This window comes from Aythya marila (genome assembly GCF_965140915.1).
Source record: "Aythya marila genome assembly, chromosome: 1".
Lineage (NCBI taxonomy): Eukaryota > Metazoa > Chordata > Aves > Anseriformes > Anatidae > Aythya > Aythya marila.
Genome location: NC_139042.1, coordinates 78,002,177 through 78,014,851, shown reverse-complemented (window position 1 = coordinate 78,014,851; position 12,675 = coordinate 78,002,177). Strand labels below are relative to the sequence as shown.

Sequence of the window (12,675 nt, the reverse complement as noted above, 5' to 3'; positions counted from 1 at the left end):
CATGTCTTGTCTTTTCCTCACCAAGGCTAGCAAAGCCAGGCAGTAAAAGCCCACGGTGGATACCAATCTCCACAGTTTTACTGAGCTCCACCCATGGAGTCATCCACCCCTTGTTAGTCCAGATAAGTATTTAAAACATATCTCGCAAAACAAAGAATGCAATAACAGTTTCTTGTTATAAGGGTCTCCACTCCGTCTATTTTAAGGCTGGTTCAGTGATCTAACTTCTGTGCAATTCAAAAGACCAAAATTAGCAAACAAATTCCCTTTATAGTCAAAAGAGAAGTCTACGGTAGCTAGCTGAACACCCCCCTGCTTGTTGAGATAATACTAAAGCATAGTTTAACATTGGGAACATTTGTCAGGTTGGTTAAATACACAGTAATTCTTAAAATATTCACAAGAATGGTATATGCAAATTAACCATTTTCATCTCCTGTGTATATCATTTGCCTTAAGCTGCACAGTATAAACACTGATAGATCAGATACTGCAAAATTATGCTGGAGATATTTCTTCATTTATCAAACGCTGTAATGTTTGTATGTTCATAAAGGATCGAGTATGTTTGCCTCACTGGAAGTACTGTTTTGCATATGAGGAAGAAACATCTGCCTGTGATATGTCGTTCTATGTAAGAAATAAACTGTGCACATATTGTGCTGAATTTGTAATCATTACCATCAAAAAGGGAGGTTTGTGACTGAAGGTACAACGACAGTGGCTGAAGGCAGTGGACAGTCCATTGCCAGGGCAAAAATCCACTCTCTGCATTTGTAGAAGAAGTTATCTATAAGGGCTCACTCATATGAAGACATTTCCCAGGTAGAGGCTCAGACTTCATTAAATCTGTTGAAAGAATTCAGTGTGTATGGCTGAAATTCAGTGTGGTGTTATAAATAATTCACATTTGCAAAGAACAAAGCGCAGGCCTTTATCAGATAATAAATTGATTTATTCGCACAGAGAAGAACTGGGTGCTTAATCCTGCCAAATCCTTGTTCATCAACGTGGTGATCGCTCATGTGATTAGTCCCTCTAGTTACTGCCCACTTTACATGCAGCATGTCTGTCCCTGAAACAGCCCACCACAGAGGAATGGTAAAGGGTGTAAACTGCTTGGGTGAATTTCTCATAACCGTGAGCTTTTATTAGTGTTTTGTCTCTAGTGGCCCATTTTCTTTTAACACTGATAACATTTTAGAATGATCCCATGCCTGAAGACATGTGATTAAGACAGCCATAATACAGCTGTAATGTAAGCTGTATTACTTATATATAAAAATCAATAAAAGGGAATCTTAAAACAGATGTTAAGCACTCCATGCTACTCCAGTTTTCTATCTGTCTTTAAAAGCTAGGTGCGTCTTCGGATACAAGCCTATTTGAAGGGTGCTGGGTGAGATGCTTCATCCCAGAAGAACCCATGCTGCAGGTAGTACCCCCCTTGCTGTCCCTGTCCCAGCAGGAAATAACAAAAAAGACCATCAGTTCTATGTCCCAGAGCTGGGCAAGAATGGATGGCCCTTTCCCTCTGCCCTCCTTTGTGGGGCTGTGCAGAAGAAAGCCACCAAAGGCAAGACCCTATCTGGAGCTTGCTGCTTGCTGCTTCCCTTTCCTAGTTGAAGCTGTGGTGGCCCTTTCTGTCTCCTCCAGCTGTATTTTGTTGCCTGGACTGAGGTGGGTTCCCATGAAGTCCTAGTTCCCAGTTATCTTAGCCATTGAACCAGGCAGTGGTCAAGGCAGAAAGTGTCAATGAAATATTATGGGCCTATATGGAAATTCAATCTTTTTTAGTGGGTGTTATAAAAAAAGGGGTCAAATCCTGACCATCAGAAAAGCTATCTGCTGTCTGCTGAGTCTAATGAGAAGGAACAACTTTTCCCTGGCCTCCACATTGAGCTTTCATACGTGTTTGTTTTAGCATACGTGCCAGTCCTGCTGCATACAGTCTGTTAACTTATGGCACTACTGACAAGGAAGACATACAGCACCTCCACATCTCTGCTACGCAAGATAAGCATACAGTACTGATAGAAAATATAATTGATTTCACTGGCACGGCCTGACTGGCTGTTCACAGGCAAGATACTAAAATAATTTAAAGAAATCAATAATCTGCTATTAGATGGCAACTATTAATATGTGATATTGCTCTTTCAAAATCCCTGGTGAACAATTTGTAATGGCTTCCTTTCTTTCTCTATAACTCCAGCCTCCTTCTTTCTTTCTTTCTCCTTCCATATATATCCTTCATATATACTTGTCTGAGCACTCCTGGAGGATGACATGTAGGAAAAAAGATATACTGAGACATAATTACACTGGTATATCTAACAGAAAAGGCCTAGATGTTTCAAATGTCAGTAGATCTGAAGATGTGTGGGCAGGATTTACAACACTAGTATGTTGCCACTGGTAACTGACTGCATTTTTAACCTCCCCGCTGCTGGCTAGCAGCATGAAAGAGGGTAAGTCTATGGACTTATCATGAGAAATAAACAGGCTCGTTAAAAAAATAAATAAATAAATAAACATTGCTGTGAAGCAGGGATAAACAAGGAGAAGGACTGCATAAAGCTTAGATAAGTGCTCTTTCTTCCTTATGGTCAGCTCCCACAGCTCCTGATCCTTCCAGTTTGCTGGCATGCTGCTGCTTCCTCTGCTAGGTCAGCTCTTAGGAACCTGTTTTGTCTGTTCAAGAAAGAGGAGAAAGGAAAGAGTGAAGCTTTTGCACAGAGTATTTTACAGGCATAGACATCCCAGGCAGAAGATAGATGATGGAGTCCCCTGTCAAAAACTTGGCAGCAGACTCTTGTTGAGAGCGAGAGGTTTGAAGACACCAAGCAGTCTGGCAGACGATTAGACTGGATGAAAGTGTCAGAAATATAATCTGAAGCAGGGAGTAGATGCTGGCAGGAGTGACACGCGCAGCTTGCGTATGACAAGTGAGGGCTACAGAGAAGACCAAGATTCCTGGGCCTGTAACAGTGGCGTGATTAGGGCACCCCTCCAGAGGGAGGGAAAGAAATTTAGAGAAGGAGCCAGGATTCGTCTTTGAAGGGGAAAGAAAATGTGAAAAGACATGGTGAGGGGATACTCCCATTCCTTCTGAGAAGTGCTTGTGGTGACAGAGTCTTATCTGACAGACCCTGTAGAAGCTAATATCATAAACCAGGAGGGAGCTACAGCGGACAAAAACTACATTACTACTCTAAATAAGGCACTCAGATAAAAAATGGCCTGACTTGCACATGCCCTAAACACCTAGAAAAATCACTGAAAAGAAGGCAAGCACAGGCACTCAGCTCCTTGACAGGTCACAGGGCCTTTTAGCTTCTGCAAGGGGGGGAATATTTCCTGGGATGCTGTGAGCATCCAATTGCTCAGTTTGTGTTACTCCTAAATATTCAATTAGGATTCATTCAGGCTACCGCATTGAAAACTGCAGGAAATTATTCCTGGTCTCAGAACAATGTCTGCTGTTTGTTTTTTGTTGTTGTTGTTGTTGTTGTTGTTGTTGTTTTTTGTTGTTGATCTGAGAGACAAAACTGTGGACAGATGGACAGATGGACAGACATTGTGGCCTTTTCCAAAAATAAATAAATAAATAAATAAATAAATAAATAAATTTGTCCCTATCAGCTCACAAAGTCCAGCTGAAAAGGACAGAGAAGAGTTCATTCTTGTGCTGCAATACATGTGATTAAACAACTCTGTTCCATTTAGAGACCTTTCATAGAATGCCAAATTGTTCTGGTTTTAACCTTTAAAATGCAGCAAGGACTTTGAGAGCTACTTTGGCATTTCTCAGTGTAACCCACACCTCCCACATACAGCACAGATGACTTTAACAGAGTATCAGGAAAGCATCTGTACATGGGTATGTACAGTCCATGGACCTGTGTAAAAGGCTGCATTTCTCACAGAAAGGTGATGATACTGAGAGAAGATCCCAAGAAGTAGGGCCATCCATAATAGCTTTACTCATTCTCAGAGCTTCCCCTTTCCCCCTCCGTTTAATTCTGGCAAGCCAACTACCAAGAGCAAAGCAGGCAACAGACCCCCATGTATCTCACAGGGTGGTAATTAAAAATGCTTAAAAATAAAAAATAAAAAATAAATTTAAAAAAAAAAAAAAGAAAGAAATGTTAAGCTCTTCCTGGGAGTGCTGTTCTCTGCATCAAAAAACTATGTATCAGCTGCATCAGAGTCATGAGATCTGCAAATGAGACTGTTTGGGATCCATCTATAGTGCCCTAACATGTCAGAGCAGTGGGGTATACTACAGTCTTCTATAAGATTTCTTATTCCCAATTAATGCTGAAATGATATAATGAGACTAAAATCACTGTTGCCTTCATCAGCTTATTTTTGTTTTTCTCTGTTTGTTAATGCTATGGAGTAAATATGCTTGTGTTAAGTTCGCCATGCATTTCGCATGGAATTCATTTGCTATGCCTTCAGTGATTGTTTTTCCTATGAACTTCTAACCTTTCATCCAATCTAAGCATCGTAATTTTTGTAGACCTAAGCATCAGGTCTGTAAATCATGAATTTGTATAGGAGCTGGTTTTCTACCTTCCTGGGACTCAATGCAGCCCTAAATCCAGCACTGAGCCTGGATTTCTGAAGTTATGGCTGTTCTTTATTCCTATGTAGTACTGGTAAGACTTAACCATTTGGCGTTTTACAAGCTGGCTCAAAATTTATAGCCTGGAGCTTCACTGTCTAAAATCTCCCTCCAAAACCAAACCAAACCAAACCAAAACACGTTGCCACTGCACATAACAAGCAATATATTTGTCTAGGAGGTTCCTTGAGATGTATTTTTCAAAAGATAATCCAAGACTGAGCACCCACAGTCACTCACTGACATCTAGGCTAGTCAGCAAAAACACAGGATGGTTTGACATCTGGGCATCCCTGAAGGGCACACAAAGGCAAGACACACAAAGGAACAGGGCTGTGGAGCTTGCGTGACAGGCATGCAGGAGCCCATGACACCCAAAACCAACAGCACACAGCCAACACCAACCTTGAGATGGGCTGGAGTTGGCTGGTTTTGAACAACAGCTTGCAGATCATCTTGCCATGAAATGAGGTGACGGGAAAGCTGAATAGCAATATTAAAACAATAGAAGGCTCAGCTGCCCTGGGCAGTGTCCTGGGAATGCCCCTCAGGTGCCTTCACTGTGATATTACTACAAGCACAATATTGCTACCAGGATCAGACACCTGGAGAAAAGGGAAGGCAGGCAGTGGCAGGTTCAAGGCAGAGCATAGTCCCGGGAGCAAGGTGTTGCCCCTGCTGCAAGGTGCTGCATCCTCAGCACTGCTTCTTGTATGACCCAGCTGTACTTGCTGCAGGCAGCTCCCATTCAGGCTTCTGATTTCACCAGATCTGTGCTCACATTAGCACAGGTACAGGTTCTTCACTATGCATGTCTTCATATCCCTGGTTTTATAACAGACGACAAGGTGTTACAAAAATACCTTGAAAAAATAATTGTGAAAAAGCTCAAAAGCGTATTCTCTTCTCCAACTTTGCTGGACACCATGGCCTAAACTAATATCTTCTATTTACTGTCTGAGTTTCACGTAGCCATATCCTTTCTAAGTGATGAATCACACACAAGACATCCTGGTAAAGACATAGAAAAGCTTTCTTTCTACTTTTCCACCTGGTTTACACCTTTGCTTTGATATTTCTAACTCTACAGTCTGAGAGAGAACCTCAGACTATAGAGAGAGAAATTAAAGCCTCTAAAGCTGACCTAAAATTATTTTTCATCCATAGTGTTATCCAATACCATAGTGTTATCCAATCCAATTAGGACCCTTCGGATTAGTAAGCAAGTACTATGAGCCCTTTGCCAAAAGGTTGCTATTTCCATCCTTAAGGATGGATATTCTGCCCTGTCAGACCTCATCGCGTATATAATACTGACTGCTATTCCCACTGCACAGGGGGTCAGTCTCATTTCTGAGAGGCAATGCTCAGTTTGGGGGATGCAGGGAGAATAACCTTCTGTTGGCTCAATTTTCTTACAGAAGCCAGATGATATAGTGCAGGTGAGGTGAACCAAGATGCACGAAAAAGTAATCCAGCAAGTAATTCTTCAGTCTATTATATAGCTCCAGAAGAGTCTACATCATCTTGCATCAAGATCTAGCTGTGTATTGGTCCTTAAAAGCAAATTACAAAGCTGCAAGTGACGGTTTGAAGAAATATTTCTCCATTTCAAAATATCTTAAAGTATAACCCTAAATAAAATATGCTATATTATCTACAATTGTACATCATATGGAAATGAAGCACCATTATAGGAAGTCAAACATAAACTAATACTTATGAAAATTTATAAAAGACCTTAGGTAAGATTTGAACCATCTGGGAGCCTAGATTTCATCCTTTCAGTCTAGAGATAAGTAGATTTCAGCTAGCGCATCCCTCATTTTAGAGAGCTGAATGTTGTTGCTGTAGCTTCAAACCACAAGATGATATTAGGGATAACTAAATTATCTATGGCAAATATTATGGAACATGTAAATGCATTCTTCTTATTATTTTTTTCCTCAGCACATCTCGAGCCAATTTGTAAGTGTATTCAATATTCACACGTATTATGCAAACAAAGGGCACTGCAAATGTCTGTTCATGAAATATGCTGTCTACAAAGTCACAAGAGATTGTTTTCAGGCCCAAATTTCAAGCCTTGGACCCCATGCCAAAGATAAAATGATTACAGTAACAATACCAGGAAAAGTTCCTTTGTCACCAAGAAGCCTTTGGTCAATGAAGTGATGACTTTTTTTTTTTTTCAAAACAATTTTTTTATCAAAAATGTTGTGAACATTTGAGGACTATTCAAATGTTGGAAACATGTTTAAGTTAGAGCAAATACATCAATTCATTTGCAAAATACTGGTGAATGAAAAGTTGATGTCAGGTAAAGGATAAATCCAGAGCCATCAGAAAATCTGAGGCCATAGGACAACAAACAAACAAACAAACAAATAAATAAAATTAGTTTTTTTGCAGCTTTAGCCTACCATTCTTTGCACAAAATGGCCTGAAACTAATGCTATAGATTTTACTCTGCCCTGCCATCATCATCCTCTTATTGTGAGGGAGCAGTGGTTGGAGGCTCTCCCAGTTGCCAATTCTCCTTACATTGCATGAATCTCATCATGCCTGACAGTTTTCATAAAGCCAGGCTCCAGGCGACTGAAAAATCTCCTGAGAACCCCAGCTTTTGATTACAGGGAAAAAAAGGAATATTTTAGTCCTCGTGATTGCAGAAACGAGATAAAAAATGTATCTTCACTGCTCTCCCAGTATGCTGAAAGCTCATTAACCCAAAGGGAAAAAAGCATCTCTCAGAACCCACTATGTCTGAAAAAAAAATATATATATATATATAAATAAAAATATATATATATATTTTTTTTCTAAACAGGAAGAAAAGAAAATAAGAGAGGAGATTGACATAATTTTTAAAACCTAGTAAAACCGATACTGAAATTCGGGTCATTAACCTCAGCTGAAAACAGAGAGAAAAATGAGCCCTTTCTTGTCATAAGTCACATAATTTTGAAAGAGGTGCCACGGTAAAGAGCAGAGCTTTTTAAGAAATCATATCACAGGGACAATAGCAAATTAATCTGTCAGACAGTGTACAAATAATAGAGAGATGTTGTCTGGAATTGCCTTTCTATAAATTAACAAAATAGCCCCTTTTTTTTTTTTTATTTTATTTACAATTCAGTTGCCTTGCCTGTTGAATTGAAAATGCACAAAGCTGGCACATCAGATGATCTCACGGCAGACAGCTCTTCCAAGCCTGTCATAGGTTGCTTTGCATAGTCATACTACTGCAGATGAACGAATAAGCAGCTGCTCCATTTTTTATTTCTTCACACCCCTTTTAGTATCAGCCCCGTGGAATCGTTGAACTGCATGCCGTATTATGTGCTCAGGGTATTTTATATGCTGCTTGGATTAGAGCATAGCTCCTTGTTAAGGAAAGTATTTCCTTCAGCAGCTGTATGTGGCAGCCATGTATGATTACAATACACAATAGGAACTGCTCATTTCTAAACTGTTTCTGGGGAAGTAAAGGGTTACTAGGGGAAGTGGTGTTTTATCACACATTCAGCATTGCACAAAAATAGTCTACAAGACCAAAATGCTTGCCTTAAGGTCTTAACATTTTTTAAATTAATTTTAATACCACAACAATCTATTTTGGATATTGTTAGCATATGCTTGCCTGTACAATATACACACACTTGATGGTATCTTGGGAGGTGCAGGAAAGAGAGAGAAAATTGCTCCTTAGCCATGAAGGGAGGAAGAGCCACGCGGTGCAGCCTGGATGGGGCTGCCTGGCTGCTGGGGGCGGGGAGCACATCAGCCAGCAGCGTACAGCCTGCCTCTCGCAGGGCTGGGATAACAGCTTGGGAGATCAAAAACCATATGTGCCTTTCTGGTTCTGATGACCCTTTTCCATGACCATTTTTTTTTCCCTGCTAGACAATTTGTTGCTGGTGAAAGTTTCTAGACTGACAGACAGAAATCAGACACATCTATTGGCCACAGTGAAAAACCAGTGTAGACACAACCCTGAGTATTACAGTCAATCCATCCAAGCCTTCGTTCTTCATGTAATCAATTGTAGTGGTGTAGAGTGGCTGTCGTATGTGACCACCTCAATATTGCCCATGCAAGGCATGCAGAGTATCTGCCATCATTTCCTCTGATTCTACAAAAAGTGCTGAACAAGGAGCAAAGCAGTGCATGATAAGCTCCAGCAATTCCTGAATTTGACGTGGAATGTTTACCTTCCTGGTAATTTTGTATTTCAGTCCTTGACTCCATAAATAGAGCAGCTAACAATAGCAATAGCTTATTGCCCTGCCTCCTGAAAACAGATATGAGCCTCATCACCTCCTACCACACACTCAACAGACGGTGGTACCCCTCAGCCAGCTCTGTCCTCTGATCCAGTTGGACTTGCACACGCCTTGTATCTTCTTCCTGGTTTGCTGAGCTGTGCTGGCCGACAGCAACACACTTTCATTGAGTTACAAAGAGCTATGCATGTCTAATGCTCTGCTTCCTCCAGAGATGCATTGCTTTGGTTTCCTTCACATAGGTGAATCCACCGTAAGCAAGCGCTCGCCTCTATTCACTTGCGCACGTACAGTTCAGACCATAATGCTTCTGAATTTAGTCATGTTACATCCTGTGTTTCCTGATTAAGATCAGTGGCTGCAAGCTGATCGTTTAATTGTCTTTTCAGAAACTCAGCTTAGTTTGCTGTGCTTTTCCCACTATATAAGGGGAATAAAATGAAATCTTAATACAACCAGAGGCAAAGGTTCGTTTCAGTCTTCAGCTCATTGGCTTAAACTACTGCAAGGTCCTTCTGCCACCAGGACATCCAAAATCTTCCTGTGGACTGCTTCAAAACATCTCAAACAGGAATCCTAGTTTATAATCCATCAAACACTCAGTTCTGCAAGTTTTCCATTGCTGGGGGGCCCAGGGGCTGTGCCGCAAGCACACAGCACCCCAGGGCTGCCTCCTCCTCCAGCTGCATGGACATCCACCAAGCCTCCAAGCAGGGCAGCTCCACCACCCTCATTGATGTCCTCACTCAAGGACAAACTTTGTTGCTAGTCAGATCCCCGAATCTACGTGACCTCCTCAAAGCAGCCCCAGCAAAACCCAGACTTGCCCAGAGGGACTGGTTTTGCTTTATAAGCACAGGCTGAAACAAATAGAGGCTCAACCCCTGAAGATACAACCAAGGATCTGAAGAACCACACTCACCACCCTGCTATAGGCATATCTTGACAGCTTTTCCCATAACATTAAGTATTTTTCACTACAAAGTCACAAGAAAAAATCCTAAATTAAGGCTACTTAAGTCAAGTCCCACTGACCTTTCTGGATGATTTTACCCATTTACTTGAGCATGAAAAATGACCAAAAAGTGTCCCAGGCCTGAATGAACTGCCATAACCCAGCAGCAGTGTTGTTATTTGCATGTTGGATTTATCATACTCCTAATTTTGTAAATTACTGTGAAGCTTTTGCCCCCAAATGGTTAGTTGTGAATTAGGAGGGAAATTGTAGCTTTATATTCTTTGATACCAATTCTTAAGATTGAATAGCCTTAAAGAGATCATAAAAGTGCTCCAAACATGACTAACATTTTAGTAAAATGTTTTTAATATGCATGGGGCTCCATCCACTAAAATTACTTTAGAATATTAAAAAGCTGATGTTCAATTATGGAATGAAAATTCAAGTTACTTCTTCCTTTAAATACTGTATCAGCAGAACAAGCCTTAATTATTAATTAAACAAACTATGGGTTTATACAACCAGCGTTGAATCTGTGCAGCAAAACAGAAAGCTTCTTACTAAGAGAGCTACGCTATGGGTGGGGCAAAGCAAGAAAAATAGCCAAATTTTTGCCTTTATCAATCTCTACATTAATTATTAAAGAAGAAATATTTAAAGTGATATACTCACATGACAACAAATTTTAAGACACGCAATTTTTTACTGAAATTTTCTAACGGCTAGCTTCAAGGCACGCAAATTTATCTACTGGTGAGAGCGTGTATCAAAAAATTGAGAATGGTGATTGAGGTTTGAATCCTCTCCAAAGGCTTTCTAGCATCCCGCGTCTCAGTACTGGCTTTTATGCTTCGTATCCTTTGGTATGGTTCTCCAAACAGAGGACATAAATACCATCCAGGTTTTAAAACATTTTATTTGCATATTAAAAAAATTGTGCATTCCAATAATTAAAATCATTTGAACAAAAAAAAAAATGGCACTCGATTAACTGCATTTTACAGCTCGCAGGACCTTGGTACAGCTTTGCATTTATTCGTGTGTTACTCTAGTTTACTGTAGTCCCACCCAAGTTCTTCTTTCATCAACATGCAAGCTCTTTCATGCCACCAGGACCAAAGCCAGACAGGCAGAGGGAAAGGCAGCGCCTTCATTCAGTGTCAGTAGTTCTCTCTATTCTTTTGATGTGAAAGGGGCAGTACAGTCATTTTAAACTTTATCCAACCTCTTTGCATCTTACAAAGTTAAACAGCTAAAAGAAGTAAAATAAGAAGGCAATGCTTGTGGAATGTACAGTGCATAATTTGGAAGGGCAGATTTCATTACGATTCACCCGCTTGCTTCTCCTGTTCAATTGCTAAAAGGGGGGAAAAAGAAAAACAGAAAAGGAGCAATAAAGATCGTGAACCTAAAAAACGCACCCGTCGGTCAGTTTCTATGGCTCGTGAAGGGGCATTTATCAAAATGGAAACCCCAATGGATCCCCACGAAGGGCTACCCGGTGCCGAGGGGGGGGTTCGGGCTGGGCAGAGCCGCGCATCCCCCCTCGCCCCGCCCGGTCCCGCGCCCGCCGCCCCTCTTTGTCTCCTCCCCGCCTCACCCCACCCCCCTACTCCCCCCATTGCCCCCCCCCACACTCACTTTCTTTTGAAGGCAGGGGATTTTTCTCTTGCGTCTCTGTCTTCTTCAATTTGGACTTGTCAAATTTCTCGATCTCGGCCATGTCTGGTTTGTCGGACATGTTGGCAGGTGAATCTGCGCGCACAAGGGAAGAGCCCGTTACCCCCTGACGGGGCTCCCGGACCCGCCTGGACCCCCCTCGACCCTCCCCAAGGTCCCCCCCCGACCCCAGCGGGGCCGCGCCCCGAAGGCGGCCAGCGGCATCCACAGGGGGGGCGCCGCCGCTGGAGCCGAAAACTCCACGCACGCCGAAATTCAGGCGCTTAATCCCCGGCGTGTAATAAATAAAAATAAAAATAAATACGAATAAGAAAAAAAAAAAAAAAAAAGCCAACAGTCCAGCATCCCAGCTGCTTGCAGCTCGCCGCCAGCCCCAGCCGGTGGCAGCTCCCAGGATCTGCAGGCTGTGGAGCACAATAGAAGGGCAGCGCCCGGCGCCCGCCTGGTTTTAAACTCGATAAGGAAGTAAAATTAAAAATAATAATAATAATTTTAAACTAAAGCCGCCGGGCTGCAACGAAGGAGGCTGGCGGGTCGTACGCCACCGCCCTGCAGCGGCTCGTCTGCGAGACAATAGCCCCCCCAGACAATAGCCCCCCCCGGACAATAGCCCCTGCGCCCTGCCCTGCCCTGCCCGCGGTCCCCCCCCGGAGGGGGGGCACCGTCCAGGGCCCCTGGGTGGCCTTGCCGGGGCCGGGGGGGCGGCGGGACCCACCGGTGTCGCCGCGCGGTGATGCTCAGCCCCGCCGCTCGCTGCCGCCGCCGCTCCGCACGCCAGTATAAAGGGCGCTCGCTGGCGGGGCGGTTTTATCCCTGTGCCTATGCAAATGGAGGTGATGTCATCAGCTAACCATTTTGCCGCTTTCCGCCTTTTTCTCTTTTTTTTTTTTTTTTCTTCTCCCCCCCGCCCCCCCTCCGCTTTTGCTTCCTTTCCCTCCCTCCCCCAGCGCCCAGCCCTACCTCCCCCAGCACACACACACACACACACACACACACTCACACACACACACACACGCACACGCACGCACGCACACATACAGACAGACAGACAGACACACACCCCCCACGACCGCCCCGGACCTCGGGGGGGGCGCCCCTGGGGGGGCGGCCGCTGCCCG

At 42.9% G+C, this 12,675-nt stretch overlaps 1 protein-coding gene across 1 annotated transcript; it reads right to left on the bottom strand.

The window, feature by feature from the left end:
- Window positions 1-10,775: 10,775 nt before the first annotated feature.
- TMSB4X (thymosin beta 4 X-linked) lies at window positions 10,776-12,390 on the bottom strand. Its single transcript, XM_082784443.1, has 3 exons — window positions 12,273-12,390; window positions 11,519-11,632; window positions 10,776-11,234 (listed from the first exon to the last, which is right to left on the bottom strand). The coding sequence occupies exons 2-3, from the start codon at window positions 11,616-11,618 to the stop codon at window positions 11,200-11,202; spliced, it is 135 nt and encodes a 44-aa protein (XP_082640569.1). The 5' UTR covers window positions 11,619-11,632; window positions 12,273-12,390; the 3' UTR covers window positions 10,776-11,199.
- Window positions 12,391-12,675: the final 285 nt, after the last annotated feature.